This window comes from Equus asinus, chromosome 1 (assembly GCF_041296235.1).
Source record: "Equus asinus isolate D_3611 breed Donkey chromosome 1, EquAss-T2T_v2, whole genome shotgun sequence".
Classification (NCBI taxonomy): Eukaryota; Metazoa; Chordata; class Mammalia; order Perissodactyla; family Equidae; genus Equus; species Equus asinus.
Window position 1 is genome coordinate 192,435,242 of NC_091790.1, and position 27,475 is coordinate 192,462,716.

The 27,475-nt window shown below is 39.3% G+C and overlaps 1 protein-coding gene across 6 annotated transcripts in view; it reads left to right on the forward strand.

The window, feature by feature from the left end:
• The first annotated feature begins 6,444 nt into the window (after window positions 1-6,444).
• UBN2 (ubinuclein 2) overlaps window positions 6,445-27,475 on the forward strand; it is an 86,714-nt gene continuing 65,683 nt past the window's right edge. For 4 of the 6 annotated variants that reach the window (XR_011504827.1, XM_070514445.1, XM_014859260.3 and 1 more), the window contains exons 1-2: window positions 6,445-10,299; window positions 15,471-15,563. Coding sequence is in view for 5 of the 6 variants with exons in the window: in XM_070514445.1 (XP_070370546.1) it covers window positions 9,805-10,299; window positions 15,471-15,563 (588 nt within the window). In the remaining variant the exon portion in view is untranslated. The remainder of the gene's footprint in view (window positions 10,300-15,470; window positions 15,564-27,475) is intronic. The other 2 variants (XM_070514428.1, XM_070514438.1) reach the window with 1 other exon arrangement.

Below are 27,475 nucleotides of genomic sequence, written 5' to 3' on the forward strand. Positions count from 1 at the left end.
TATGGTATTCTGGTGAGTGTGGTGAGTGTGGGTCTTGGATATGTCATGTGCCTTCTCCCCTTTCTTCCCTGATCCCAGAGTGAAGGGGAAAAGCAGTTTGGGGCTCCACAAGCTCCTCTTTATGAGAGAGGAAAGTAGATCTTCCCTAAGAAGCCCTGTCCGCTGGGGCTCGTGGTTCCTGCTCAGTCGTATTAGGTTTGGGTCTCATGGCTGAGTTACAGCCCATTCCGGAAGCTGTATGACCAGTGTATAGTACAACGCCTCACACATGGAAAGCTCTCACATATTTGTTGACTGAATAATTAAACATATAGTAACTGGTAGGGCAGGGGACTTGTGAGACCTGACCTCATATATTCTATTCATATATTCTAGTTCCTATCTAATAATTATTTTATTGTGTGCCAATCATACACTAGTTGCTAGGGAGGTGGAGATAAATAACCACAGTTCTGACCCTTAAGGAACTCAGTCTAACGGAAATATACACCACTAAACACAATAACGTATGATTGTTGTCATTAGGAACAAAGTATTGAGAGAGAAAAAAAGGCAGCAGAAATGTTTGTATCCGTGTAAATGGGACACCTCCTGCCTCATTTGAGAGAAGTAATCAAAATGGATCCTGAAACTCAACAGCTAGCAAGATACCCATGCGTCTGCCAGGTGTACAGCACATGCAACATACGTCCAATTACACGAAAGCCAGAGGATTGCCTTCCTCCTTTATGGCTTGGTACACTTAAAAAGCTGCAAGCTGGGGCTGGCCCCATGGCCGAGTGGTTAAGTTCACGTGCTCCGCTTCAGCGGCCCAGGATTTCACTGGTTCAGATCCTGGGCGCGGACATGGCACCGCTCATCAGGCCATGCTGAGGCGGTGTCCCACATGCCACAACTAAAAGCACCCATAACTCAAATATATACAACTATATACTGGGGGGATTTGGGGAGAGAAAGCAGGAGAAAAAAAAAAAAGATTGGCAACAGTTGTTAGTGCAGGTGCCAATCTTAAAAAAATAAAAGTTGCAAGCAAGTGGGTATTATATCCCAGAAGTTATACCTACTTTCTAATGGCAAAATGAATTAGTGATTTACTAGTATCTATATTTAGGACTGTCTTAATACGACTTGGATGAGTAGTCATCTCTCTTCTCCATTCTATAAAATACTTCTAAGGTTTATATGTATAAATTATGATAAGGTTCAAAAAGTATTCTGCCTATTTAGAGATGCTCTCGGAGAAGCAGAGCTACAGATCGCATGATGTGCCTGTAACCTCCCTTGACTCTGGACTGCAGGAGTAGGTGAAGAATGTAAGACAGCTCACAGTAGAGCACTGGGTTAATACAGTTAGCTGATGTGTGTGCATTGAGTGTGTAGTGTAGAGACAACTTTGCACTTTTATTGCATCAAAACCTTTTCTTTAAATAAAATCCAAATGCCAAATACAGCTAGGGACTGCCCTGGTGGTCGGGGCAAAGGGGAGGCCAGGAAGCAGACGCAGCAGGTTCCCTGCCCAGGCTGCTCCTCTCAGGGCAACGCAGTCTACAATCCTCAGCTGTGGGGGGAATAAGTTCCCTACTCCCTGAACCTCGGCTGAGAGGACAATGGGCAGCACGGAATTCAGCATCCAGAACATAAACTTTGGGTGCATTTTATCTGATTTGATTCATCATATTTTTTTGTATATTCATTCATGTATTCATGTATTTATTTGGTCATTTACTAATATCCCCCTGTGTTCCAGAAAAGATTTGAGACAAATTAACAAAATAAATATAACAAAATATGAGTAGAGAGAAGGCGTTTAAGAGTAAAGGAGGGCCTGGCCCCGTGCCCGAGCGGTTAAGTTCCCAGTGTTTCGTTGGTTCGAATCTGGGCATGGACATGGCACTGCTCATCAAACCACGCTGAGGCAGCATCCCACATGCCACAACTAGAAGGACCCACAACGAAAAATATACAACTATGTACCGGGAGGCTTTGGGGAGAAAAAGGAAAAAATAAAATCTTTAAAAAGACTTCAAAACAAAATTTAAAAAAAAAAAGAGTAAAGGAAGCCAAGATGAAAGTCCATTTACATACCAGAATTGCTAACGGGGGGCCAGAAATTCACCTTCAAGCTTCCTACCAACCAAAGCAAAGGGTGAAACACAATGAGATACAAAATGCACGGTCCACCTGTGCGAATGAACTCCCTAAGGGGAAGAAAAAACTCGATTCTTAGCGATCTCTGATTGTTCGCGGAGTTCTGAAGTAGGTTTTCTGCACTATAACTTAGGTAAAACTCTACGCTCAACAAAAGTTTCAAGGGAATCTCATTGCTTCTCTAAACATGTACAGGTCTTTCCTGTTATGTATGGTTAAATAATCACACTTGCCCTTCTATTTTTGATTTCCTCTATAAACGTATAGTGATACTCTCCTTTGCCAGTTTCTGAGTAGCAGGTACTAATATGGTGGAGCTGAGACATGTTATTCAAGTTTTAAAAAGTACAAGTGTGTGTTAGGATGAAAATGTAGGTAACAGTGACCTAAAGAATAATTTCAAGGTACCGTAAAAGCAATGAAACGATAGGATAGCACAGCTTATACATTTACTGACGAAATTCACAGGGGAAAACATTGTGGGATAGGTTAACCAGAAAAGTCTACATGGGGGAAGTGAACCTTAAGCTAAAACTTGAAGTAAAATTTACGTAGAGAATAAGCAAACAATTATGTCAGATGATAGCATAAATGAAGCCATGAGTAATATTTACAGATGTTTAATCTTTAATAGTTTCTACCCTTTATCTATTTCCATAGAGAGGTTAATTTGTTATTTGAAAAACAGTATGGCCTTATTTGTAAACTTGTAGTTTCATACTATGACTCGACAATTTCACTCTTAGGTATATGCCCAAGGGATACTCCTGTACACGCACACCAGGAGATAGGTACAAGAATGGTCCTTGCAGCACCGTCTGTGGGAAAAACCTGGAAATAACCCAAATACCCATGGAAAGGAGAGTGGATAAATAAACTGTGGTAAAGTCACATTGGAATATTATACAAAATAAATGAACTACAGGCTGTTGCAACAAGATGAATGAATCTCAGCAATATATTGCTTACTGTAGTAACTTTTTATAAGGTGAAGACAACTCAAATATAAATATACAATCAAAAGGGAAGCAGGAAGATGAACAGAGAAGTCAGGATGGTGGTTACCAGCAGTGGGGGAAGGGCTGGGTGGAGGTGAGACCACACAGGTTGGTTATTGTTATGGTTCTACTTTCCATGTTGGGTGGTGAGCCACAGGAGTTTATGCCTTAAAAAAAACCTGTAAATAAATATACTATTAAAGATAAATTATCAAAAGTTAAAAGAGAAACAATGGTGAGCATATGTCTTGAACTAAAAATTACGACTAACCCAATCCTGTGTACCTGAGGTAAAAACAAAACAAAACATATAAACATATAACTAGAAGGAAATACTCCTAACTGTAAACAATGATTATCTTCAAATGATAGAATTAGGTAACTGTACTTCATATTCTTATTTTCTTTCTGTATTTTCCAATTTTTCCACAATGAGCATGTCACTTATATTATCAGGAAAAGACCATTAAAATAATTTTAAAATATTTTTTTTAAAACCAAAGAAGAGATCTTCAGTTTACACCTAACAAAATCAATAATTCCTTCATATCAACTAATACTCAGTCCTTATACAAATTTCCCCAATTGTCACCAACGTGGTTTACTAGAATTAGGATCCAAACTAAGTCCAGCATTGCATGCAGCTGTTATAGGCCTTACACTTATTTTTTTAATAGACACCCCCTCCCTACTTTTCCCCAAGCCATTGATTTGGGAGAAACTTGGGTTATTTGTGTTGTGGAATGTCCCGCATTCTGAATTTGGTAGATTGCTTCCTCATAGCATTGTTGAACTTGTTCCTATAGCACTCAAATTGCCTTTAAACTGATAGATCTAAAGACTGAGTAGATTCAAGTTTAAATCTTAGGCTTCTTAGGTGGTGTGTACTTCCTACTGGACAATGTCAGGGGATTTATAATGTCTGGTTCTCTCACTCCAGAAGAATTTTATTCTTCTCATTAGTACATCTGTATTACAAAAAAATTGTAGTCATTGTTGTATTTTTAATTTCATCAATAAGAAATTTGGGAAAATTTGGCTTCTCTCGTGATAAGGTAGCTATAATAGTCTCAACTTTGCCTCTTGGCCTGCAAAGCCTAAGATCTGGCTCTTTCCAGGAAAAGTCTGTTGACTCCTCTTCCAGAATGTTGCTATGTCTGCCTCCAGAGAAAGTCATGCAAGGTACAGTTGGAATACTTAAAAAGACTCATTGTTGGGACTTCACTGAGCTTCCACACTGTATGATTCTACTTATTTGAAGTATCTAAAGCAGTCAAATTCATTGCAGCAGAAAGTAAAACGGTGGTTACCAGAGGCTGGAGAGTGGGGGAAAAAGGGAGTTTAATGGGTATAGAGTTTTAGTTCTCCGAGATGCAAAAGTTCTGGAGACCTGTGTCATAATAAAGTGAAGATACTTAACACCACTGAACCGTACACTTAAAAATGATTACAATGGTAATTTTTTTTTCTTTTTGAGGAAGATCAGCCCTGAGCTAACATCTGCTGCCAATCCTCTTCTTTTTGCTGAGGAAGACTGGCCCTGAGCTAACATCTGTGCCCATCTTCCTCTGCTTTATTTGTGGGATGCCTACCACAGCATGGCGTGCTAAGCGGTGCCATGTCCGCACCCAGAATCTGAACCGGCGAACCCCAGGCTGCCAAAGCAGAGGGTGCACACTTAACTGCTGGGCCACCAGGCTGGCCCCTACAATGGTAAATTTTATGTTACGAGTTTTTTACCACAATAAAAAAAGTAAAGGGGGGGCTCCATGGCCTAGTAGTTAAGTTTGGTGTGCTCTGCTTTGGCGGCCCGGGTTCAGTTCCCAGGCATAGACCTACACCACTTGTTGGCAGCTGTGACGTGGTAGCAACCCACATACAAAACAGAAGACGACTGGCATGGATGTTAGCTCAGGCCAAATCTTCCTCAAGCAAAAAGGGGAAGATTGGCAATAGATGTTAACTCAGAGCAAATCTTCCTCAGCAAAAAAAAAAAAGGGGGGGCTGTAAAAAGATATGCCACACAAATACTAATCATAAGAAAGCTGGGATGGCTATATTCATAATCAGACAAAGCAGACTTCAGAGCAAAGAGCCCAGGGAAACCACTTGAATCGTTTGCCTTGTTTTTGAATTGGATCTTCCCAAGACATTCTGGTCTTAACTCAAATGTGCCCTACTCAGAGAGGACTGACCTAAGATTGGACTGTGGTCCTTTCTACCTGGTTTTGTTGATTCTGTTTGTCTCTGCTATTGCAATTAAGTTTTTCCTATTGTTTGACTCCAGAGGGCAACTGTCTTACCTTATTCCTAAATTCATTTTGGGGAAGGTGGGAGACGGAGTTGGTGAGAATCCTGCTGCCTGCCTCTTGGACTCAACACTAATGGAGAAGGCACTAAGGAGTGGGGTTGAATTGCCCCTTTCCTACAAGTGCTCTTCTCCAAGGTGCAAGGTTACCACACCTTGCGTTGAACAGTAATCTTCAACATGAGATTTGAGAGTTCATAAAATTATCAAAATTGTTGTGCAGATGTTTTAGATAGCAATTATTCATGAAAAAGTTATGACAAAAACAAAAACAGTGCCTGATCTTATAGTACTACACTTAGATAACACTGACTCAGATATCTTAGATAATTTCATATCTTAGACAAAGATATTCTGACTTTGCATTCAACAGGAATTGACTGTCATCTCTTCCCAGCCTCCTCAAAGGCCCTCACTACTCAGTAACAGTACTCAGGATTTTCCAAATTCGCAGTGAATACATAGGTAGACACGCTCTACCCCTAAAAAGTCCCCAAAGTAACAAAATTAATTTTTCCTCATCTATTCAGTTTCTAACTGCTAAGGTGGCTGTTCATTTCAAATTGGTGATCATAGCCACTTAGAGGATTGTGAAATCAATTTTGAGGGTCACAAGCAGCATTTTAAACAAATGAAATAGACTACAACAGAATTTGATTTAATAAAAGATATCAGAGGGCACCACACTAATCCTTATCCAAGGCAAGAGTCGGGGAGTGAGGGGTGATACACGCACTGGTGTCTCATTGGAATTCCAGGTTAATCTGCTGCACAGATAACATTGTACAGTCTAATTTTGTATTACCACAACTACCTGTCATTTATGAAGCAAAGTACAAGAGAATTTTATTTGCTGATAGAAAACCCAGAATTTTCTATTGAGTTCTGATGAGGAACTTTAAGTATGTTTTTGAGAAAGGGTGTGTCATCAAGTGTGTTGTGTATGTGTGTGTACTATAATTTATTAGTCAAATTAGTATAAATCGTTTCAAAGAAGTTGCTTTATTATTAGAAGAAAAAACATATTGAAAAATACAGGTGCGTTTTCAAGTTTAGCGTTGGATGTGGAAGCGTAAATAGTGAAAATACTGAGAAAAATGTTTAATCAGAAAACATTGACTTTACATCTCATTCTAAGAATAAAAATACAATGCATTTCCTCCTGGGGCCAGCCCGGTGGTGCACTGGTTAAGTTTGCACGTTCTGATTCTCGGCGGCCCGGGGTTTGCTGGTTCAGATCCCAGGTGTGGATGTGGCACTGCTTGGCACGCCATGCTGTGGTAGGTGTCCCACATACAAAGTAGAGGAAGATGGGCATGATGTTAGCTCAGGGCCAGTCTTCCTCAGCAAAAAAAGAGGAGGACTGGCAGTAGTTAGCTCAGAGCTAATCTTCCTCAAAAAAAAAAGAAAGAAAAAAAAATATAATGCATTTCCTGCAAATGAAACCTCAGTACGTTCAAAATTAAAAGGACACTTGAAAATACAGCATGATCAACTTGTTAATAAGCCCATAAAATATATTCTTAAGGAGAAAGGTATAAAGTTATTGGCACAGTTTCTCAGTTGTTCCACAAATATGAATGAGAAAGACCATCTTTGTAATTAGTTGTGGCAAAAGAGAAATGGGTCATATTAAGTGCCAAAAAACTTCTTCATCCAATATTTATGGATATGGTGCATATGTTTTTGGTGGAAAAGCAGCTGATAAATTAAAAGCTATCCTTCTTAGCAATGGCACAATATTAACTCAATTACCACGGGACGTTTAGAAGAATCAATGATATTATGCAGTTACAGTCCAACTTGATAAGAGTACTAATACTACAAGTTGCATAACACTTTTATGCCAGATATGTAACAAAACAATTTTATAGAGGAGTTATTGTCTGTATAGAGAAAAATATTTTCAGAATTAGAAAATAGCATTTAGGTCAATAAAAATTAAACTATCTAATTTATAACAGAATTGCAAGTGATGGAACAACAAATATGATCAGGAAACATAGTTGAGATACAAAAATATTGTTAAAAACTACTAAAAACAGAAGGTAATCGGGAATATTAAATAAAAACAATTGTATATAAGATTCATTTGCTTTTCAAAACCTTAAATAATTGGATTCAACTTGATGTTCTATGAAGAGAATAAATTACTGTGGCTTGGTACTTCATTTACACAGACAAATGATTGCCATACATGAAATTTATCATTATGTTGGATTAAGATTACAGAAGAATTTATTGCTAAGAAGAAAGTGGATTCCCATTATCACTATTCACAACGCCCTTATATGTGAACTAGGATTTTTAATTTTGATCCTTTTAAGAATAAAGGAAAAGATCAGGCTCAATAGTAGACCAGATGTGCATGTAGCATTGCCCTCATGCATTCTGGACTGGAATAAACCTATCAACAGGCAAGGACCTCTATGGCACTAAATAAAATCTTTACTAATTTGCTTCTGTGCTCTTTATGATAAGATTTGTTTCTACATTGTATTCTAAAATATGTTTATATGAACTTTGTTCTTTATTCCACACAATAAGTATTGTGAAGCTTGTATTTCAGATATATATATTTGTGTATACTGGGTTACAATGTCAAATCTATTTCTTACTGTGCATTGTGGTTCAAAAAGTTGGAAAAACACTCAATGCCTTAGAAGTTAGCAGAAGATAACGTTAGACGGGTAACACACCTGCAAAACGATTTGGCCTAGACCACCAATCTGCTGTTTGAACTAAGCTGTGGAGGATACTGAATATGAGTAAAAGTAAGGTATAGAATTTACTTTGTAGGTAAGGTGCTGCTAGGACAGAGAATGATATAATAAAAACCAGTCTTTCAGAAGCATTAATACAGCCCCATTGCAAGACTGGCAGGAATAGAGACTGCCAGCAGAAAGGTCACTTACGTGCTATTAAAACAATACAGAAATGAGATCCTAACGCGGAATCAGACTAGGAGCAATGGGAAAGAAGATAATGGAGGTAAAACAGAATGCTAAGGAAAAATAATAGCAATTTAGAGCTCGGAGAGACCTCCAGAACCATCGATTCCACCACCACCTTTATACAAATAGGGAAAGTAATAAGAGCAAAAAACTGAACCTACTCGGAATTTGTCTGACGTCACACTGACTCAAGGAGTCATCAATGGGTGTTAACACTGTTAATCCGGTTAATGGAATCAACAGAAGGTGCGGATTCCCTTCAGGATGTAGAGGCCAAGCCCTCAAAATTGCTTTCCATTGAACAGATTAAAATGGACAGTAATTCTCATCCTTTTAAAAGGAATTGCAATTAGTTTATCAAGGTGTACCTACAATGCTGTCTCAATCAACGCTCCTCCCCCATCCCATGTGCGTCATTTAGCACTCAACTTTCAGACAATGCATCCCCTGAAATACTACCAAACCCTGTTGAGAAGTTTTCTGTGACTGATTTCAACAGCTAAGGTTTTCTGAACGAGCCCAGAACTGCTCATTTGCTTGTTCAATTTCCCAACTGCAGACGTTACTGAGCATTTTACGACGTGGCAGGGCGAGAGCAACAGGAGTCGGTCGAGGAAAGGGAGGCCTGTGGGAGTCAGTGTTGCGCTCCGCGGAGGGAAGCCGAGGGCGAGTCCGGCTGGAGTTAGCCATTTCCTTTCTTCCCCCGACACTTCGGGCTGTGGGGGCGCCGGGCCGGCAGGCACGGCGGCGGGCGGCGCGGCCATCTACCCTTTCACGGTATCTGCCTTGAATAACCAGCTGACAACCCCAACTCTTCAGGGCCGAAAGCCGGAGGCACGTGCCAGGCGGGACCCGGCGCCATGACTAGGTCAGTCCCGGGCACATCCCGACGCCCGCCCTTGAAGGAGACCCATGCGCGGCTCTGGTTTCCGGGTGCGAATAGTAAGCTTCTCGGGAAGCCCCAGACCCCTCCCTTTTGGAAGGGCGCAGATGGCGTCTCCGTTTCCAAGGAAACCGGTTCTGCCATGACGTCACTTCCGTTGACCTGCCCGGACTCCAGACGGTTGGGAGGAAAAGAGGAAAACTGAGCCACAGCCACGACGGTGGACGCGAGCGTCTCCTGTCTGCGCATGCGCCCGCTCAGCGGCCTGCTTCTATTTATGTGGGGGATCCAACATGGCGGCTGCGGCGACCATGGCGATGGCGGTGGAGCCCATCAGAACATAGTGGCGGGGCAGGGGGCACGGTCGGCACTCACGGTGGCGTCGGCGGAGACGGCTGAGGGTGGTGGAGGGAAGAAAAGCGACGGAGAGCAGAAGGAAGGGCGGGCAGGCAAACAACTCGGCGTAGAAGCGAGCGCCGGCTCGAGCGAAGGCAGAGGGCCAGAACAGTGGGGATGGCGGAGCCGCGCCGAGTAGCGTTTATTAGCCTGTCACCGGTGAGGCGGCGCGAGGCCGAGTACCCGGCGGTCGAACGCGAGCCCGAGTACCCTCGCGAGCCCCCCCGGCTGGAGCCGCAGCCGTACCGCGAGCCGGCCCGGGCGGAGCAGCCGGCCCCACGGGAGGCTGCCCCGCGGTCGGACGCGCAGCCCCCGCCGCGGGAGAAGCCGCTCCCCCAGCGCGAGGTCAGCCGCGCCGAGCCGCCCATGTCGCTGCAGCGCGAGCCCCCGCGGCCCGAGCCGCCGCCGCCGCCGCCGCCGCTCCCGCTCCCGCTCCCGCTCCCGCAGCTGCACTTGCAGCCGCCCGCACCGCGGGAGTCGGCTTCCCGGGCCGAGCCGCAGCCGAGGCCGCCGAGGGAGACGGTGCGCCTGGAGCTGGTGCTCAAGGATCCCACCGACGAGAGCTGCGTGGAGTTCAGTTACCCGGAGCTGCTGCTGTGCGGAGAACAACGGGTACAGAAGATTCCTTCCTCATCCCCTAGAGCCGGGGAGCCTCAGGACCCGACGGCCTTCCCCCGTGGTTTGCACTTTGCGACGCCCACCTTGCGCGTCTCGGGTCGCCGGAGAGGGTGGGCTGGACGGGGCAGGGGCCGAGCGGGTGGACGGGTGGTTGGTGCTGCTTTCCTCTGCCCCCAAGGGTTGGCCGAGGCTCCCACCCTGCTCCACCAGCCTCCCTCGTGCGCCAGCTCCAAACGCAGCTCCGAGCCGATTTTCCTGTGTACCTTTCGAAACCTCAGATTTTCCTCCTTTTCTCTGTTCCCCACACCAAATCTGGGGGCCCTGCAAGTTGCGTGGTTGAGTTTTCCTTGTGGAGCTCCTGCTGTCGTTCCAGTAGAAAGGAAGAGAAAACCTTGGGGGACACGCCCCCCAATCTGAAGCAGATTGTGTAACCTCTCCAGTATCATCCTCATCTTCATCACTGTGTTGCTTGGCATTGTGGCTGCTGAGATGTGCTTGCGAGCGCCGGGTATTTTTCTTAATCGAAGGGGATTTAAAAGTAATCTGAAATTTTTCGGACTAAGGATTCTACTTTAGGAATGAAGGAGAAGTGGGTTATCTGTTATTTTTCTCTCTCGTGTTGGTATTGGTGAACCTTTTAGCTTTGTTTTCTCTGGAGTTTGTTTATATTGTAATTGAATGAGAAGGTATCTCTCCTGTTAGATTTGGCGCCTACCATCATATTCTTGAGTGCGTATCATTAGTTTATAGGTCCGAGTTGGAGGATTTTGCACTTGGCTATTGTCATTTTTGGAGAATAATGAAAAAGATCTTAGCTTTGAATTTTTAGAAACTTTATTGAAAATATGTAGGTATGCCTTTGATGGAACTAGTGAACACTGGAGATAGGAGAGAGGTTTGTTGGTAATTGTAATTTTTATTGTTGTGGGTTGGTGATCTTCAGAAGTAAACTGAAAAGGGAAATGATAGAGTAACAGTATTAAGGAAACAATTTCTCTCTTGTTTAGAGGTTATGCTCAGGTTTTGCTTTGGCACAGTCTAATGGACTTTAGAAGGCGCTTGTTTTGTTTTCATCCTCAACTATCTCTACGGTTGAAATGAATGACTCTAGTTTAAAAATGTATTAAACGATGTCGCTAGATTTTGTTTATTTTATGGCCAACTAATCTTGTGATCATTATTTACAAATATGGTTATATTTGTCAGATCATTACTAAATGTTTGCAACCAAAATGTACTGTGAAGGGATCATTTAAGATCTCTACCCTTAACAGTTCATTTTGGTCATTTCCACGTAGTGTTTGGCCCTGTAGACTCACTTCAGTGCCCCTACTATTTATAAATGGGATGTCATTTTTTTTTCCCTGAAAGAACTTCGAAAATATTGGATTGGAGCGTTTTTCAAATAAATTGTATTTGATCTTCTAATCTAAGTAGGTTTGCAGTTTTACTCCCTAATTTATTTCATAAATTTCAGATAAAAAGCATCATATTTGGGTAAAAATACTTAATAGCTAACATTTACTGAGTTCTTACTATGTACTAGACACACTTCTGAGTTTGTACATGACTTACTGAGTTTAGTCCAGCAGAACTCCATGAGGCAGGAGCCATCATCCCCGCTTTACGAGTGAGGAGGCGCAGAGTGGTTATATGTGTTTTTAATAGAACTTCTTTCCATACTAGTACCAGTTCTTAGTAAAACAAAATTTCTTACAGTTATATAGTTTATATTTAGAGGATCCTGCCAAAATAAACTAAAATTAGAATCATGGTAGAAATACAAAGACCTTTATTAAGACTCTTTATGCTGTAATATTCATGCATTGATAATAGTAGAAATATATCTGATAATTATAAAAAGGTTAATTTTGACACCTTATCTTGTTAACTTGATAATATCAGAACTGCTAATTTGATGAAGTAGGAGAAAGATGAATAATTCTGTTTAGTTTTTGTGTTTATATTACCAATTTAGGGGTTAATTAGTCCAATTTTCTCATTGTATTTTCAGCTGTATATCATTTGTCGTATCCCACCGAAAAAAATCCATTGTTTATTACAATGCATGTTTACAACAAAGATTTGCCAGATTTTCCTATGATTACTCCCAATGAACATGTTTATTACATAAGAAAGTGTAGAAAACACCTTTCTAAATAAAGTAGTTATAGATCCATGAAAGGAAATCCTAGGAAGAGAGAACATCAAAAAGCAAAATGTGGCTGTTAGAACTGATCTGGGACATGGCGATTCCCAAATTTGGTTTTTCTTCCCCTCAGAGGGAGTCTAATTATTTTGAGGGATGTTGTAATATTTTCAAAATAGTTTTAATTTTGAATTAATGTAACTGAACAACATACCGTGTAGTAGGGTACGAGTAGAAAAGGGAGAAAAAGAGATCTGGTAAAATTAAAAGAAAAAAAGGTTCTAAAATTCTGAAATAGCCATTTATCACTGAATAAGATTTTAGCTTCATACTGTTAAGTTGATGGGTGAAGGTATAAAAAAATCTGTTACATGTAAATATCATCTGTATTGGGGTGCATTTAAATCATCCCCCCCAATAAATACTAAATGAACAGTAAAACCCCAATTAACCAAATGGAAAGTTTTTTCTACATTTTATTTTTATTAATGAGAAGAAGCACAATTAAATGAGCATATGTTGGCAAAATTTGAAAATCAAAACCCTCTTCCAGGTTGTCAGGACAGGGGCTGGCCCCGTGGTGCAGTGGTTAAGTTCGCACGTTCTGCTTCGGCGGCCGGGGGTTCACCGGTTCGAATCCTGGGTGGGAACAAGGCACCGCTTCGCAGCCATGCTGTGGCAGGCGTCCCACCTATACAGTGGAGGAAGATGCGCACAGATGTTAGCTCAGGGCCAGTCTTCCCCAGCAAAAAGAGGAGGATTAGCAGATGTTAGCTCAAGGTTAGTCTTCCTCAAAAAACAGAAAAAAACAACAGGTTGTCAGGACAGGGTAGCTAAACCCTTAACCTTGTTGCCTCGGAGAGGCTGGTTCAGGATGCTGACTAAGGTGTTGCAATCATGTATATCCTGCTAATTTGTTCATCACTTCTGGCTAAAGGGAAATAGTACAATTTAGAAATAAGTTTTAGCGGTAATTGATATGCAAGAAATTCTTTTTTAATTCTTAGTAAATCAGAAAATTGGTTAACTGAAACATCCATTTGTGAACATGATTGATTGAACTTTTACTCTAAAAAGAAAAATAAATGATTATAGTGTTAATATGATTATACTGTTACAGAATTCTGTGGTATTCCATTGCTTGTCAAATTGCATGTTTTGGATAAGATATGTGAAAGATCTGAAAATGGTGTCAACGAGTCAGCCTCAAAGGACAAAATTATTAGGTCAGCTTTATGTGTGGATAATTGGTTATTTTGATATTTACTAATTTTCAGATCTTTTTTTCACCTGGAAAACGTAGAGAAAGCTTACTTAGAACCTTGATTGGGGTAGAAGGTTATTTTTTAGCTGTGAAAGAAAAGTGAGTCAGTTTGCTTAAATGTATTGTTACAGAGTGTTGAGTAAACAAGACATTTACTTTTGATACCTCTATAAAGTCTGCGTAAAATATTTTAGAGTGGCATATAAGATGATTCTTACTAAAAATATGTGTCCATGCATTTATATTTGCACATATAAAAGAGATTAGACTAGTAAAAAGACCTGGTATTTGGACTTCACAGTGACATGAAGGAGCAGTTTATAATGGCGAGGCGTGTCACTTGCTCACTGTCCTTAACTTTAGCCTCAAGTTAAGGCTGTATACCCTGAACATACCTAGTATTTTTTATTTCATTATTAGTGTTTTCCTGCTAGTTTATTTCTTTTCAGTATTTTTGCTACAAACTGCAAGTATTTTCGCTACAAACAGCATTTCTTTCTAGCTACTTTTAATTTTTATTGATAACTCCTGTCAGGATAAAAGATCTATAAATTTATTGCTTGTTACAATAAATTTAATAATTTAAAAAATTGATTCTAAAATTAATTCCCTTAAGCTTTAAGGAGTTTCCCTTTATTCTAATGCCATAGATGTGATGAATTGTTTTGCATTCATTCTGTCTATATTTTTCTGTCATGTCTTTTAGATTGATCTTATCTCAGCCTTTGTATCCAGGATGAAGTGTCTCAGTTCCAAAGTGTGCATATCTTTGCCCCATCTCTATTTTTTCTTGCCCTTCAGGGTCAGCCAAATCTGTATCCACTATTTCAGCTGTAGTATACTTTCATTTTTAATTACTTGAAGATGTTTAGTAAAAACATCTAGCCTTCCTTTTTTTTTTAAATTAACTTTCTAGTCAATTGTCTGTAATTAGAAAAAATAGAACTCGTATTCATACAGAGCTCCTTGTTTTGTACATTGAAAAACCATATGTATGAAATGCGTTTGCTAAAATAGTAAGCTTGAGTAAAGGATTTGGGTTTCTTTTGGTTTGTTTTGGTAAGTAGATGGTAAATGTGGGATCCTAGCTGTGTTTTTTTTTTTTTTTTTTTTTAAACATACAGTAAACTTTCACTCTCCCCTACTGGATGAAGCTCTGGTAATGTAATCTATTTGCAGCTGTTGCACTTTTCTAGCTTTGTTTAAAGGTAGTGTGTATTCCCTGAATGGATGTCCATTGACAGGGTGCAGGTGATGCAGAAGTTGTTGATACCAGGCCTCAGAGAAAGCTGTAGCAGCTCCAGGTACTCTGGTGATAACTCAGGGCAGACGACTGAACGTTGACTCCAAATTAAAAACCTACAGATCGTTCTACATGCATTTGCTGTGACCAAAGCAGTTAATCTTTGTTGGGAAGATCTCAAACTAGAGTTATAGCTAGAATTTCTCTTTCTACCTAATTTTCTTGGGGTGTTTTGGGGCCTTGTTATTTTGGATGAGGTGACTGTATGATCATTTTGTAGGTGGAGACAATCTGAATTGAGTTCTCAACCACCAAAAACAACTTTAGAATGTGTAAGAGTCTGTTAAAACTGCAAGTATTTTTGCTACAAACCAACATTTTTTCTAGTTACTTTTAATGCTTCTAACTTATTTGTTGATATTTGGGAAAACTGATTCTTAAGGATATGTTTAACTCTGGGTAAAGTAATACTAATACTTCTGTTTCGTTTCCCAATCACTTTGAATCAGAAGAAGCCCATTCATGTAGAAGACCCATTTAATGATGAGCATCAAGAGAGGCAAGAAGTGGAAATGTTGGCTAAGAAGTTTGAAATGAAATATGTAAGTATAATAAACTCTTCACTTAGGTAATTTTATCCTTTTGGCCTACTCTCTTTCTGTGACTGGTTGGGAGGGCTTATAATATCCATTGCCCGTCTTATCTTGCTCTCACAAATTGAATCCTAATGAATTGTTAGACAGTCAAAGATTCTGATAGGTTTGTGATAGCCATCATTTATTGTACTCCTTTTGGAGTCCAGGCAGTTTGCTTAACATAGAGTGTCTCCAACTGTTAGAACGAAACTACAAGGTGAGTAATATTGACTGCATTTTACAGATGAAGAAACTGAGGCTCTGACCTCAAAGTTAAGTAACTGATCTAAGATCACACAGTGGGAGGAACTAGGCTGTGTGTCCGGGTCTGTCCAGCTCTAAATCTTTGCCCTTTCTACTGCCATGGAGAATGCTACTTTAACTCCTGTGGTGTCGTAGTTCTCAAGGCTTCCTGCCACTTAAGAGTTTGGGAATGAATGTGTGTATTTCTAGGCCCCAGGATCAGAATCAATCAGAAGCAGCATGAAATTTCTTTGAAAGTGTCTTGTTTACCTGAAAAATTCGTGTACGTTTTATATTTTGTGTCACAGTAGATTGGAGTTTAATATAAAAATAAATTTAATTATCTGATTGTGAAGTTGCTTAACATTTTTCTCAAAATTTCTAGTGTAATTGGGGTTTGAAGGAAGATTCACTCCTCACCCCATGTTTATCCTATAGCTTTAGCGACTCTTTGGCACTTTGTTAAAACTTAATCCATGAGAAGGAAGACCTTACCCTTTCTGGTTCCCCTGTGAGCATTGAATGTATCTCACAGAGATGGGATGGCAGCTCATACTAGCCCTGTCATTCATGTTACCCTCAAAATGCAACTACGATCTTGGTTGACATTGGTTGGCTCCTTGTGATAGTGCAGAAACTGTTTGAGAGTGGGGGAAATGTAGGTGAAGAGATTGGAGTCTGGGTCAGGTTCTAGGCCACGTTTTACCACCTACTATTCATGTCCTGTGGGGAAGTTATTTAACCTCTCTGGGCCACAGTTTTCTTCTCTATAAATTGAGAGGTTTAGGTTTTTTGAAGCCCCTTCTTGCTCTGTGTTCTGTGACTGTATAATAATAAATTTCGAGATGGACTGGTGTGTGTTTTGATGGAAGTAATGGTAAAAGTTGTTACTTAGACTAATTTGTAGTGTTTAATTACAATACCATGTTCTCAGATTGTACATCCTGAATTACTGTCTATACTTTTTATACAAGTTAATATATTTGTTCAATTTAATGTTTTAACCAGCAGTACATTTCTATGGTTCAAAATTCAAAAATAATAAAAAGTATAGAGTGAAAAATCTTCCCTTCATTCTGTTGTCTGCTCACCTAATCTCACTTCCTAGAGGCAAGTAATGTTCTTGGGGGTCCTTCCAGAGATATTTTGTGGTTATCTCTGTATGTACATGTATTCCTCCCCCTGCCCCACACCCCTTTTTACACATTACAGAGTACACAGTTCTGGTTTTTGCTTTTTTCATTTACTTTATCTTGGAGATTTTTGTGTATCTGGACAAAGAGAGCTTTCTCTCTCTTTTTTCAAGGCTGCATGTTATTCCATTGTATGGCATATCACTATTTATTTAACCAATCCCCAAATGATTTAGGTTGTTTCCAAAAATTTGCTCTTGTAAATAGTGCTCCAGTAAATTATTAGTAACATGGCATTTCACATATTGTCAAGTTTATCTGTAGGGCAAATTCCTAGGAGTGGAATTTTTAGGTCAAAAGATTTATGCATTTATAGTTTTGGTATATTATTATTGAATTACCAGTTTCTAAATTACCAGTTTTCACTCCCTCAAACACTATTTTAGAGTACCTATTTTGCCATGAGTTATAAAACCAAGGATTAGAATTGCCCTTTGCAGGTAGGAAGGGTCCTAGTATATGATCCTATATGATTATATAATGATCATATATCCACATGATCTTTTTGTTTTTTTAAAGATTTTATTTCTCCTTTTTCTCCCCAAAGCCCACTGGTACATAGTTGTGTATTTTTAGTTGTGGGTCCTTCTAGTTGTGGCATGTGGGATGCCGCCTCAGCATGGCTTGATGAGTGGTGCCATGTACACGCGCAGGATCCAAACTGGCGAAACCCTGGGCTGCCGAAACGGAGCGCACGAACTTAACCACTCGACCACGGGGCTGGCCCCTATCCATATGATCTTACGAGTAATATGATGTATTACCTCAGAGTTACATTGAATCTTATTCGGGAACTTTGGATAGTACTTAGCATAGAAAAGCCAGTGTTCTGAAGACGTTGGTTGATGTATAAAATTGAGTTTCAAATAACTGGAATATATCCAGGCACTGTCATTGAGCACAGATAAAATGTTACTCTTGTTATAATCCAAATTAATGAACTGTATTTCTTCTCTAGGTTTTTATTTTGGCTACTCACTCTCTTATTTGTATTCTAAGTAGAGATTTAAAATGTCCTACCTCATGAAGGCTTTATGTGCATAAACCTGAAAGCTTGCCATGAGTTTTATATCTATGAGTATTACACACACACACACACACACACACACACACACACACACACATATATATTTTATAATGAATTATTTGGAGCCTTTTAAGAAACTCATTAGGCTACAAGTGACCTGGGAGAGGATACCTCATCCAGCTCTAGGTTCTAGGCTGTCACAAAAGATCATTCTTAAATAACAAAGATCTTTATTGGTCTTCAGGGGTACAAATTCAGATGTCTATATGTATGTTTATATTTATACGTAGAATATATATATTTCTATTTTAAGTAGAAGAAAATCTTTTAAATACTGTGTGTAAAGTCTTGCAAAATATTAACCCACCAAAGTTAGATTCCCTTTTTCTAATTTTTTTTTTGCAGATGACAAAAAGAGGACTTCATTGTTTGAGGCTTATAAAACAAATAAAACTTGCATCCCTAGCTACCTTTTCTTCTTTTGTTTCCTTAATATTATAATTTAGATGTCCTTGTCATTATTTATTTCTGAAAATAGCTTAAGGTTACTTCTAGCCCTTTGTTTCTTGGACTGAGAGATGCACTTACTTGTTAAATGTTGTGTATAAATAATAAAGTATTTGAGCATTTATATTGAGCATACAAAGGAGCATGATAGTTGCCCTCGCCTGGAGAAACTTTCAAAATAATCGAGAAGATAAGACATATGTATGACACACAAATGCAGCGCCTATAGAAAGGAGTGACTTTCCTTTGGGGATTTGAAAGTGTGTAGAAGGGCTGATTCCAGTCCTGAAATCGGAAGGAATTTTGGAGACTTTGGTGCATAGTCTTTGAATGGACACTTCCAGTCTCCTGTGGAAGCAAATTTCTCTGTAGTCCCCGGAATAGCTTTTCTACCCTTTGTAGGAGAGTGGTGGATGAGAGGCAGTAGCAGCAATGTATTCTAATGGAAGGAGCACAGGACTATGAGCTAACACAACTGAATTGTGATCCTGTCTTTGCCATATTAACTATCTGGATGACCTTAGTGAAGGCTCTTGGCTTTTTTATCCTTTGGTATCTATGAGGGGAAAGTAAGATCTGCCTAGCCAACGTTATAGCAAAGGGGTTTTGTCATCATCAGATGAAAAAATAGATTGTTAGTGTTTGAAATATTTAAAGTACTATCTAATTTTGAGTACTGTTTAGTCACTTAAACCTGTTACTCTTGTGGAGAAATGCTCTGTCTTATTCTGTACATGTCAAATTCTTTTTGACATAAACATCTGGGGGATTGTAAACTCTATTAATTGACTACCCTACTGATTTTGATATTTTAGTTCAGGCATTCTATTCCAAATGGCCTTTATCTTTGGTTCTCCAATCACTTTTTACAGATTCTTCTTAACTATTGTGGTCTTCTTAAAGACCACAGTTAAGTATTTGGAAGTCATCAGACCAAAAGTGGCCTGGGAGAAGATATTTTGTCCCATGATAGGGTCTTATGAAAGATCACTCTTAAATAACAAACTAAGATCTTTATTGACCTATAGTTTACTGTCCTATAGTTACTTTAGTATCCTATAGTTCAGGAGTAGCAAATTCACATGTCCCCAAGACCCTGCTGATTAGTTAGTGAAGCAGGCCAAATGGACAATAAATGTAGGGAATTGTCCCAAAGAGAGGACAGCACATGCCCTATCTAGAGGGGCCAGCTGCTGCTCAGCTCCAGCCCTTTGTTACTTTGCAGGAACTTGGGCTTAGGGTTGCCATATCTTCCCATTTCTCAAAAAAGGGCCAAAATCTGGATTTTCCTCTAACATCTCTTACTTCCAAATGTTGGCTTCTAATTAAAATGCCTAGTAGGCTAAACAAAAATACATCTGTGGGCCAAATTCAGCTCTCAGGCCCTAGTTTGAGTCCTTGATGTACTTGCTTCGCTGTTGGATTTTCCCCCCCAATATATTTAACTCACTAGTCCATCTGCTTTCACATTCTGCCCTTTCTCTTCTGCGAGCAGAGTGGTTGGTGGTACATGTGGAAGGACATGCCATTTCCATTGTGGCGGAGAATATGTTTGTAGGAAGTTTCAGACAACTGAGCAAGTTAAACTCAGTTGGGGGTTTCCAGTTATGGGGAAAAATAAAATGCATTGAGATGTGACTGGGCTTGTGAGTGATGTTGGTGATAAATCCTGTGGTTTGTTGGAAGGCCTGAGAGGCAAGTTGATGGCTTTTTGTGGTTTTTAGTATGTGTAGCTGTTGGGTGTGCTGGAGAGGAGTTTCGGCAAGTGGAGCAGGCTGCCACTTGAGGGAGAAGGGAAGGATAACCATGGAGTATAGGACGTGTCCTTCCTCTTGTAGCAGTTGCTCAGGGAAGAAAGATTGAGACAGTTTTGGTAGCTGAAAAACAGTGATAACAGAAATTATAGGGAGTATAAAATTGTAAAAGGAGCAGCCTGTATTGAATGGTTTGTTTGTGTTTTTCCCCTGTTCTGTCCTATTTTCATTGCCTATGTCCTAGTTCCTGTTCTGTTGCTCTTCAGGTGATGTGACAGTGCACATTCAACATCAATTGCTAAATGCTTTTTGGGGAAAAGGGCAATATAACTATTCAGTACTTATTTTTATCTAGAACAATTTAGTAATATTTAGTAATACCCTAAATATATTAAATAAGATTTGTACATAACTAGTTAAGTCCAAGTTTTAACATTTCTACTGCTGTATGAGCTCCAGATTTGTCGTGGTGGTTACTGTAGGAGGGAAGCAGGATACAGTTAAAGAGGCCCCTGTGGGCCCTGCCTGGTGCTTTAGTGGTTAAATTTGTGTGCTCCTCTTTGGCGGCCCAGTGTTCACAGGTTCGGATCCTGGGCTCAGACCTCCACACTGCTCATCAAACCATGCTGTGGCGGTGTCCCACATACAAAATAGAGGAGGTTTTGCACAGATGTTAGCTTAGTGACAATCTTCCTCAAGCAAAAAGAGGAAGATTGGCAACAGATGTTAGCTCAGGGACAGTCTTCCTTGCCCCCCCAAAATAAAAAAATAAATAAAGAGGCCCCTGTGCCTTTCCTCATTCCCACTTTTAAGACTCCAAATGTTTAGGCTAAATATCCTAGTTTCCAACTCAGTTTTTAGATGGTTTCGAGGTTGTGTATGCTTTTGCTGAAGCCACGTATACTGTAGAGCAGAGGAGATTTGGTTTGATGAGTATGGACTTGATCTCTAACCCTTCTAAGGCAAAAGATAACCTGTGGTGGTGGGAAGATTTCTTTTAGTGATTTTTCTCATTCTGTTACCCCAGCCATCTTGAAAGATCATGCTATACTAGAACTCGCTATAAATTCAGTAACCTAAATGAAAGCACTTAGCATAGTACCTGGTACCCTAGCCGGGGCTCAGTTAAGGCTGTTTGGATCTGAGTGACTCTGAATAGGAAGATGTGTATTCTGCCAGGGCATCTATTAGCATTTGTGAAGTCACAATACAACTTTAAAATCTGCTTACTATACCATGTAAACTTTGAATACCACCTTTGATGCTTTATTCTATGTGATTTTGGACTCTCAGAGCCCTGGTGGCTTTGTATTTATTTTAAAAGGGAAGGTAAGGGTAGATTTGATGGTATAAGGGAAAGAATGGCAATATCTTGGAATAACTGTATAATTTCCAAAGAGTGACTTCTTCACAGTAAGGACTACTCAATTGAGTGGAAAGGAAGTATATTTTTATATTTAAAATAATTATGGATTATTTGGAAAGTATGATCAAATATGAGGCTGATCCAAGTGGATGTTAGAAAGCATTTATGCTCTCTTTCTGGGAGTTTTAAGAATTCTTTTACTTACTCGCGTTGTCAGATGATCATCCACACTTGCTGAGGGGTTAGAACTTCCTTGGGAACTTCCTCGGCTGGTTTCCCTGTTTGTTTTCACTTTCTATTAGTTCTGGTCCCTAAGGATCAACTTGGTAAGGCTTTGGGTAAAGCAGTTTGGGCAAACTTATTAACACCACCACAAAATAAATTCTGCTTACAAAGCGCAAATGCCAGTGTATTTAGGTTCTTTAGACCAACAATTGTGTGACACTACATGTACAATCAAAACATAAAATAATAGCCTTTTAAAACAAGTAGAGCTGAGGGGGATTCTTAAAAAGCAAGGAAGAATTCTCAACTCAACTAATAGTTTCTTTATTTCGGTTAAACCACTTGTAATCGCTTGCCGTGACATGCACTTTTGATTCCTTGGCCTCTTTGAGCTACATAAGTTCTCTTCAACTTCCTTAAATTTCTTAGGAACAGTTGAGAATCAGCAGTTTTAGGGTACTTGGGAGGGAGGTTCTATCTCCATAAGTGGTGATTATAGAAATGTATGTATACTGTTTCTATGCTAAGTCAGTTCTTCACTGTCTTTCTGCTGACTTAAATCTTTACTCTTTTCTATTGGTAGGTTAAGGAAATCAGCAGAGGTGGAGAAAGAAGGTTGTGACAGGGCTGGGACAAATATGGAAGCTATGTGACCACGGGATACTTTCTTCTCAATTATAAGACTGGAGTCTTAGCAGTCAGTGTCATGCGTCCTCTGTCTTCCATAGGTGATTAATGATGGTAGCTATTAGTTAGGTTTCTTATTACCTGGAGGCAATAGGGGGTCCTTCTTAAGAACATCTTAGTTGTTTTCCAACTTAGTATTACAGTTGCATTGGCTTGAAACACTGGTTATCAGGTTAAGCAGGTACTAATGACTCAGTCGGTCATTTTCTTCTGAGTCATAGTGAACTAGTTCCCTAGGGGAAGAGATTTAAAGGTGTTTCTTCATTTTAGATATAGCAAAATTCAAGTTTTTTTCAATTTGGAAAATAAATTTTGTATTTTTATAAGATGCATTTATCGTGTAGACTGTGGAACATCGACAACTACCAAGGTCCAGAGGATTCAAGGAAGACTGTGATTCTGCTGCAGGGCTTATTCTTGCTCAGGATGCTAAAAAAGAGCAGTTCAAAATAGACCTAGTAGGGAAGACACTATAATATAATCTTTTGCCAATCTATCTTGAGTTCCTTTAAGTGAAATTTTACTATTTGTGAATTAATTGGTTTGTGCCTTGTTGGCAACTGTCACAAGTTTAGTTCCATTTTATACCATTTGTCTGTCACTGGATTTCAGCATAATTGGGGAACCTAGAGACCTAGAGGTTGGAGAAAAGAAAAGAGGGTAAGGCAGGAGGCAGGCCAGGGGAGAAATTTTCTAATGAGGCCAAAAGGTGAGGAAAAGTAAACCGAGGCCCAAAACTGTATTCTGGTGGCCTCTTTGATGAAGGAGGGAACCTTGAATGTGCTTAACAGTGGCTACTTTGGCAGAAAGCGATTAATAGGTAGAACAAAGGCCATGTAACCCTGGCTAATGGAGAGGGGTTTAATAAAACTCAGGCAGGGATGTGTCAAACACATGTATCCAGAACTCTCCCTGAGGTGGGACTGGGAAGCAGAATCGTATGTGGAGTCAAAAACTGAGTGATGGTGACCACTTGGTGGACCATGCCTAAGAAAATAGATTTATTGAATGGGCAGTACATGTACTTGATGAAAAGATGGAAAAAGCAATATGATGAACAGTGAACCCCCTGCAACCTCTGACTCCCAGCTAACCACTTCCCTCCTCAGAAAGAATCACTGTGTGAGTTTCTAGTCCTAGAGATCTTTGTGTATGTAAGCATTTACATATTTCAGAGATTTTGTTCACTGTAAAAGAATGTATAAAATGTATAAATACAGATAAACAGAGGGAAGAAAATAAAAACCACCTAATCATCTGTAAACCCACTGTCAGGCATAACCACTGTTGAAGTTTGATGTGTATCCTTTCAGGGCTTTTCAAACTGTATGTGTGCTTACGTATCTGCCCTCTCGCACTTACAATTTTTTAGTCACTTGAGTAATAGATGAATACTTTCCCGTTATTAAGAACAAATTCAAATAAGAAATATTAAGCCAAAGTCTTCCCTCACACTGCCTCCAATTATATCCCTTCCTGTCGGTAATAACCACGGTTACCTACTTGTAATTCTTTGAGCATTTTGTATATATCTATAGACATGTATTGCTATGCTGTATTTTTCATAAATGAGATCCTACTGTTTGTATGATAGTTGGAAAAGCAATATCTTGTTATTTTAATGTTGTCTCAGATTACCAGTTAGGTTGAACACTTTCAAATAATTAGTGAACATTAATATTACCTTTTCTGTGAATAACCTGAACTATACGTAACATTTGGTAAACTGCTTTCGTGGCCTTTTATACTATTAAATATTCCTCTACCACATTGTTTTAAAATGAATGTTAACATTGACTGGATGTTCATAGTATATGTATTTAAACCTTTATCATTGTTATGATGCTTGGTGAAGATCTTATACTTCTACAGTCGTTTTTTTGAGAGGCATTTTGGTCAGATTAATGCTATTATGACTAAGTAAAGCTTTAGCCATTTTGTTTACTGTCATTGATAAGATTCACATTTATGTGTTTAACCATTTTACTGCATATATTAGATTATGAACTCAGAATATTAACAACACTGTAGTTTCCTGTAGTAACTACTGGCAACCTTGACTAGACTTAAATGTTCCTAAATCTCTCTAATTATACATAAGTTATTTGTACTTCTGCATGTGTCTGATTGTGCCCATTATAACAGAACCTATTTGTTTTTTTAATTTTCTAGGTAAATCTTATAGGCAGCTACTTGTGCCCAGACAAAAAATATGTTAGGAGAGCAGAAAAAGATGACTGTGATTTTAAGTAGAAAGTATCAAGAAGAAAAGGTTTAAAACTTAGGCTGGGGCCTGGCCCCGTGGCCAAGTGGTTAAGTTTGTGTCTTCTGCTTTGGTGGCCCAGGCTTTTGCCGGTTCGGATCCTGGGCAGGGATGTGGCACCGCTCATCAAGCCATGCTGAGGCAGTGTCCCACATGCCACAACTAGAAGGACCCACAACTAAAAATACACAACTTTGGACTGGGGGGATTTGGGGAGAAAAAGCAGAAAAAAAGAAGATTGGCAGCAGTTGTTAGCTCAGGAGCCAATCTGTAAAAAAAAAAAAAAAAGTTGGGCTGAGCTGTGATGGGTGGGAGAATTCAGAGAATAAGAGATTATTCCAAATAAGCGGAAAGTATGAGGAAAGATAAGCAAGTTTGTTTGGACGGAGAGTGGATAGAGTGAATGGATCAGTGTTCAAGTTGGAGAATTGTAAGAAAAAAGTTGGAAAGGTAGTTTGAGTCAACACGTAGAAGGCATTTAACTAATGCCATATTAACGGTTTTATATTTATCTTGTAATAGAAAGGATGCTTCTGAAGCATTTTGAGCCGGGAATGATATAAAATGGTATTTTAGAAATATTAATTAGATGATGATATACTGGATAAATTGAGGGTAAACATGAGAGAGGAGAGGCTAATTAAGGCATTCATAATATTTGAGTGAAAAACAATGGCTAGCATTATAGCAATAGCTGGTAGAAGGGAAAGGAAGCTGTAGATGAAAATAATTGTGTGAACAAACATTTGTGGGGAGAGAAAGTTGAAGTGAAAATAATTATGAGGGGTTTTAAAAATCGGCATTATTGAAGTATAATTTAAGTAAATACAATTCATCCATTTTGAGTGTGCAATTTGATGAATTTTGACAGACGTACACAGTTCTATAATCACTACTGCAATCGTGAATAGAATGGTTTTATCACCCCAGAAATTTCCATTTTACCTCTCTACAGATAATCCTCTCCCTCCAGCCCTGGCAATCTCTGATCTACTTCCTATCACTATGGGGTTTTGGTTTTTTACCTTTTCTAGAGTTTCCTGTAAATAGAATTTTATAGTCTTTTGTGTCTGCCTCTTCCACTTAGCAGAATGTTTTTGAAATTCATGCATGTGTTGCATTTTATTGGTAGTTCCTTCCTTTGTATTGCTGGGTGGTAATCCGTCATATGGATGTACCACAATTTGTTTATCCATTCACTGGATTGGCATTGGGCATTGGGTTGTTTCCGGTTTTTGGCTGCTGTGAATGAAGCTACTCTGAACATTAGAATACAAGTCTTGGTGTGAACATACGTTTTCATTTCTCTTGAGTAAATGACAAGAGTGGGATTATTAGGTCATATGGTAAGGGTGTGTTTAGTTTTATAAGAAACTGCCGAACTGTTTTCCAGAGTGGCTGTATCATTTTGCACCAGCCATGTAAGAGTTTCAGTTGCTCCACATCCTTATTAACACTTGGTGTCATCAATCTTTTTAATTTTTGCTAATAATAAAGTTTTAAGGCAGAAAAATAGAATGAATAAAATGACAGTGTCAAGTAGGAGAAGCTAATTTGAAGACAAGTGATACTGGGGACAATGGCTTCAGTTTTGGTATTGAGTTTAAGGTGTGTCTGATTGGAAAAATGACCCCAGAGCTTCCATAACTTCTCTTACAGAACTTCTAATAGATTGGCGCTTTGGAGTCCTATGGTCACGAGTTTGAAGATTAGCTCTAGTACTTTCTGTGTGATCTTAGACAAATTATTTGTCCTTTCCAAGCGTTAGTTTTTCCTATTTGTCAAATGTGAACTAACAAATGGTTGCACTTAGTGTAGGTGCTGATGCAAAGTTAGCGCTCAGTGGCTGGTGGCTGTCCTCCTCCTCATCATCATGATTGCTGCTTAAATATATATATATTTTATGCCCCAGTAACTTGCGACTTTCTTGTAGATCTCTGTATTTTCTTCCTTCCTAACTGATCTTCTCCCCAGCTGTATTCATTGCCCACCACAATAGCCAGAGAGATTTTGTTAAGCACTAATCTCGTCAGGTTACTTCCTTGTTCTAATCTTTTCAGTGGCTTCTGCAAGTAATTGCTTCCACTTATCCTTTGGGCATAAATGTCTCAGGAAAGCCTTGATTAGGTCCTCTGTTGAAATAGTCTGGTACCACCTATGTTTTTCTTTCTACCATTTATCACTACTGTAATTATTTGTTTAATCTTTCTTCTTTCCACAATACTATTAAATTCACGAAGGCTGGCATTTGGTAGGTGCTTAGTTAATTTGTTGAGCAGATTATCTTGTTTTAAGTTTGTTCAGGACAAGGACTTTTCATACTTAAATTTAAATTCCTTCTGACATTTAACATATTGCATTCTATAGCATAAGTTCTTAACAGATACTTTTGAGTCTAAGTGGTTTGAAATAAACTATGTAACTTAGAATTATCAGGTCAAATATGAAAAGTTTTAAAAATTATTTTAGTGTATTTCTATTATGACAGTAATACTTCATAGAAAGTTTGGAAAACATAGAAGAGGCAAAAGAAGAGAATCTAAGAGTGTGGCAAAATATCTCGGCAGGTGAGATCAGATTGCTTTCCAAAAGAGTTTTATTGGTATATTCTTAT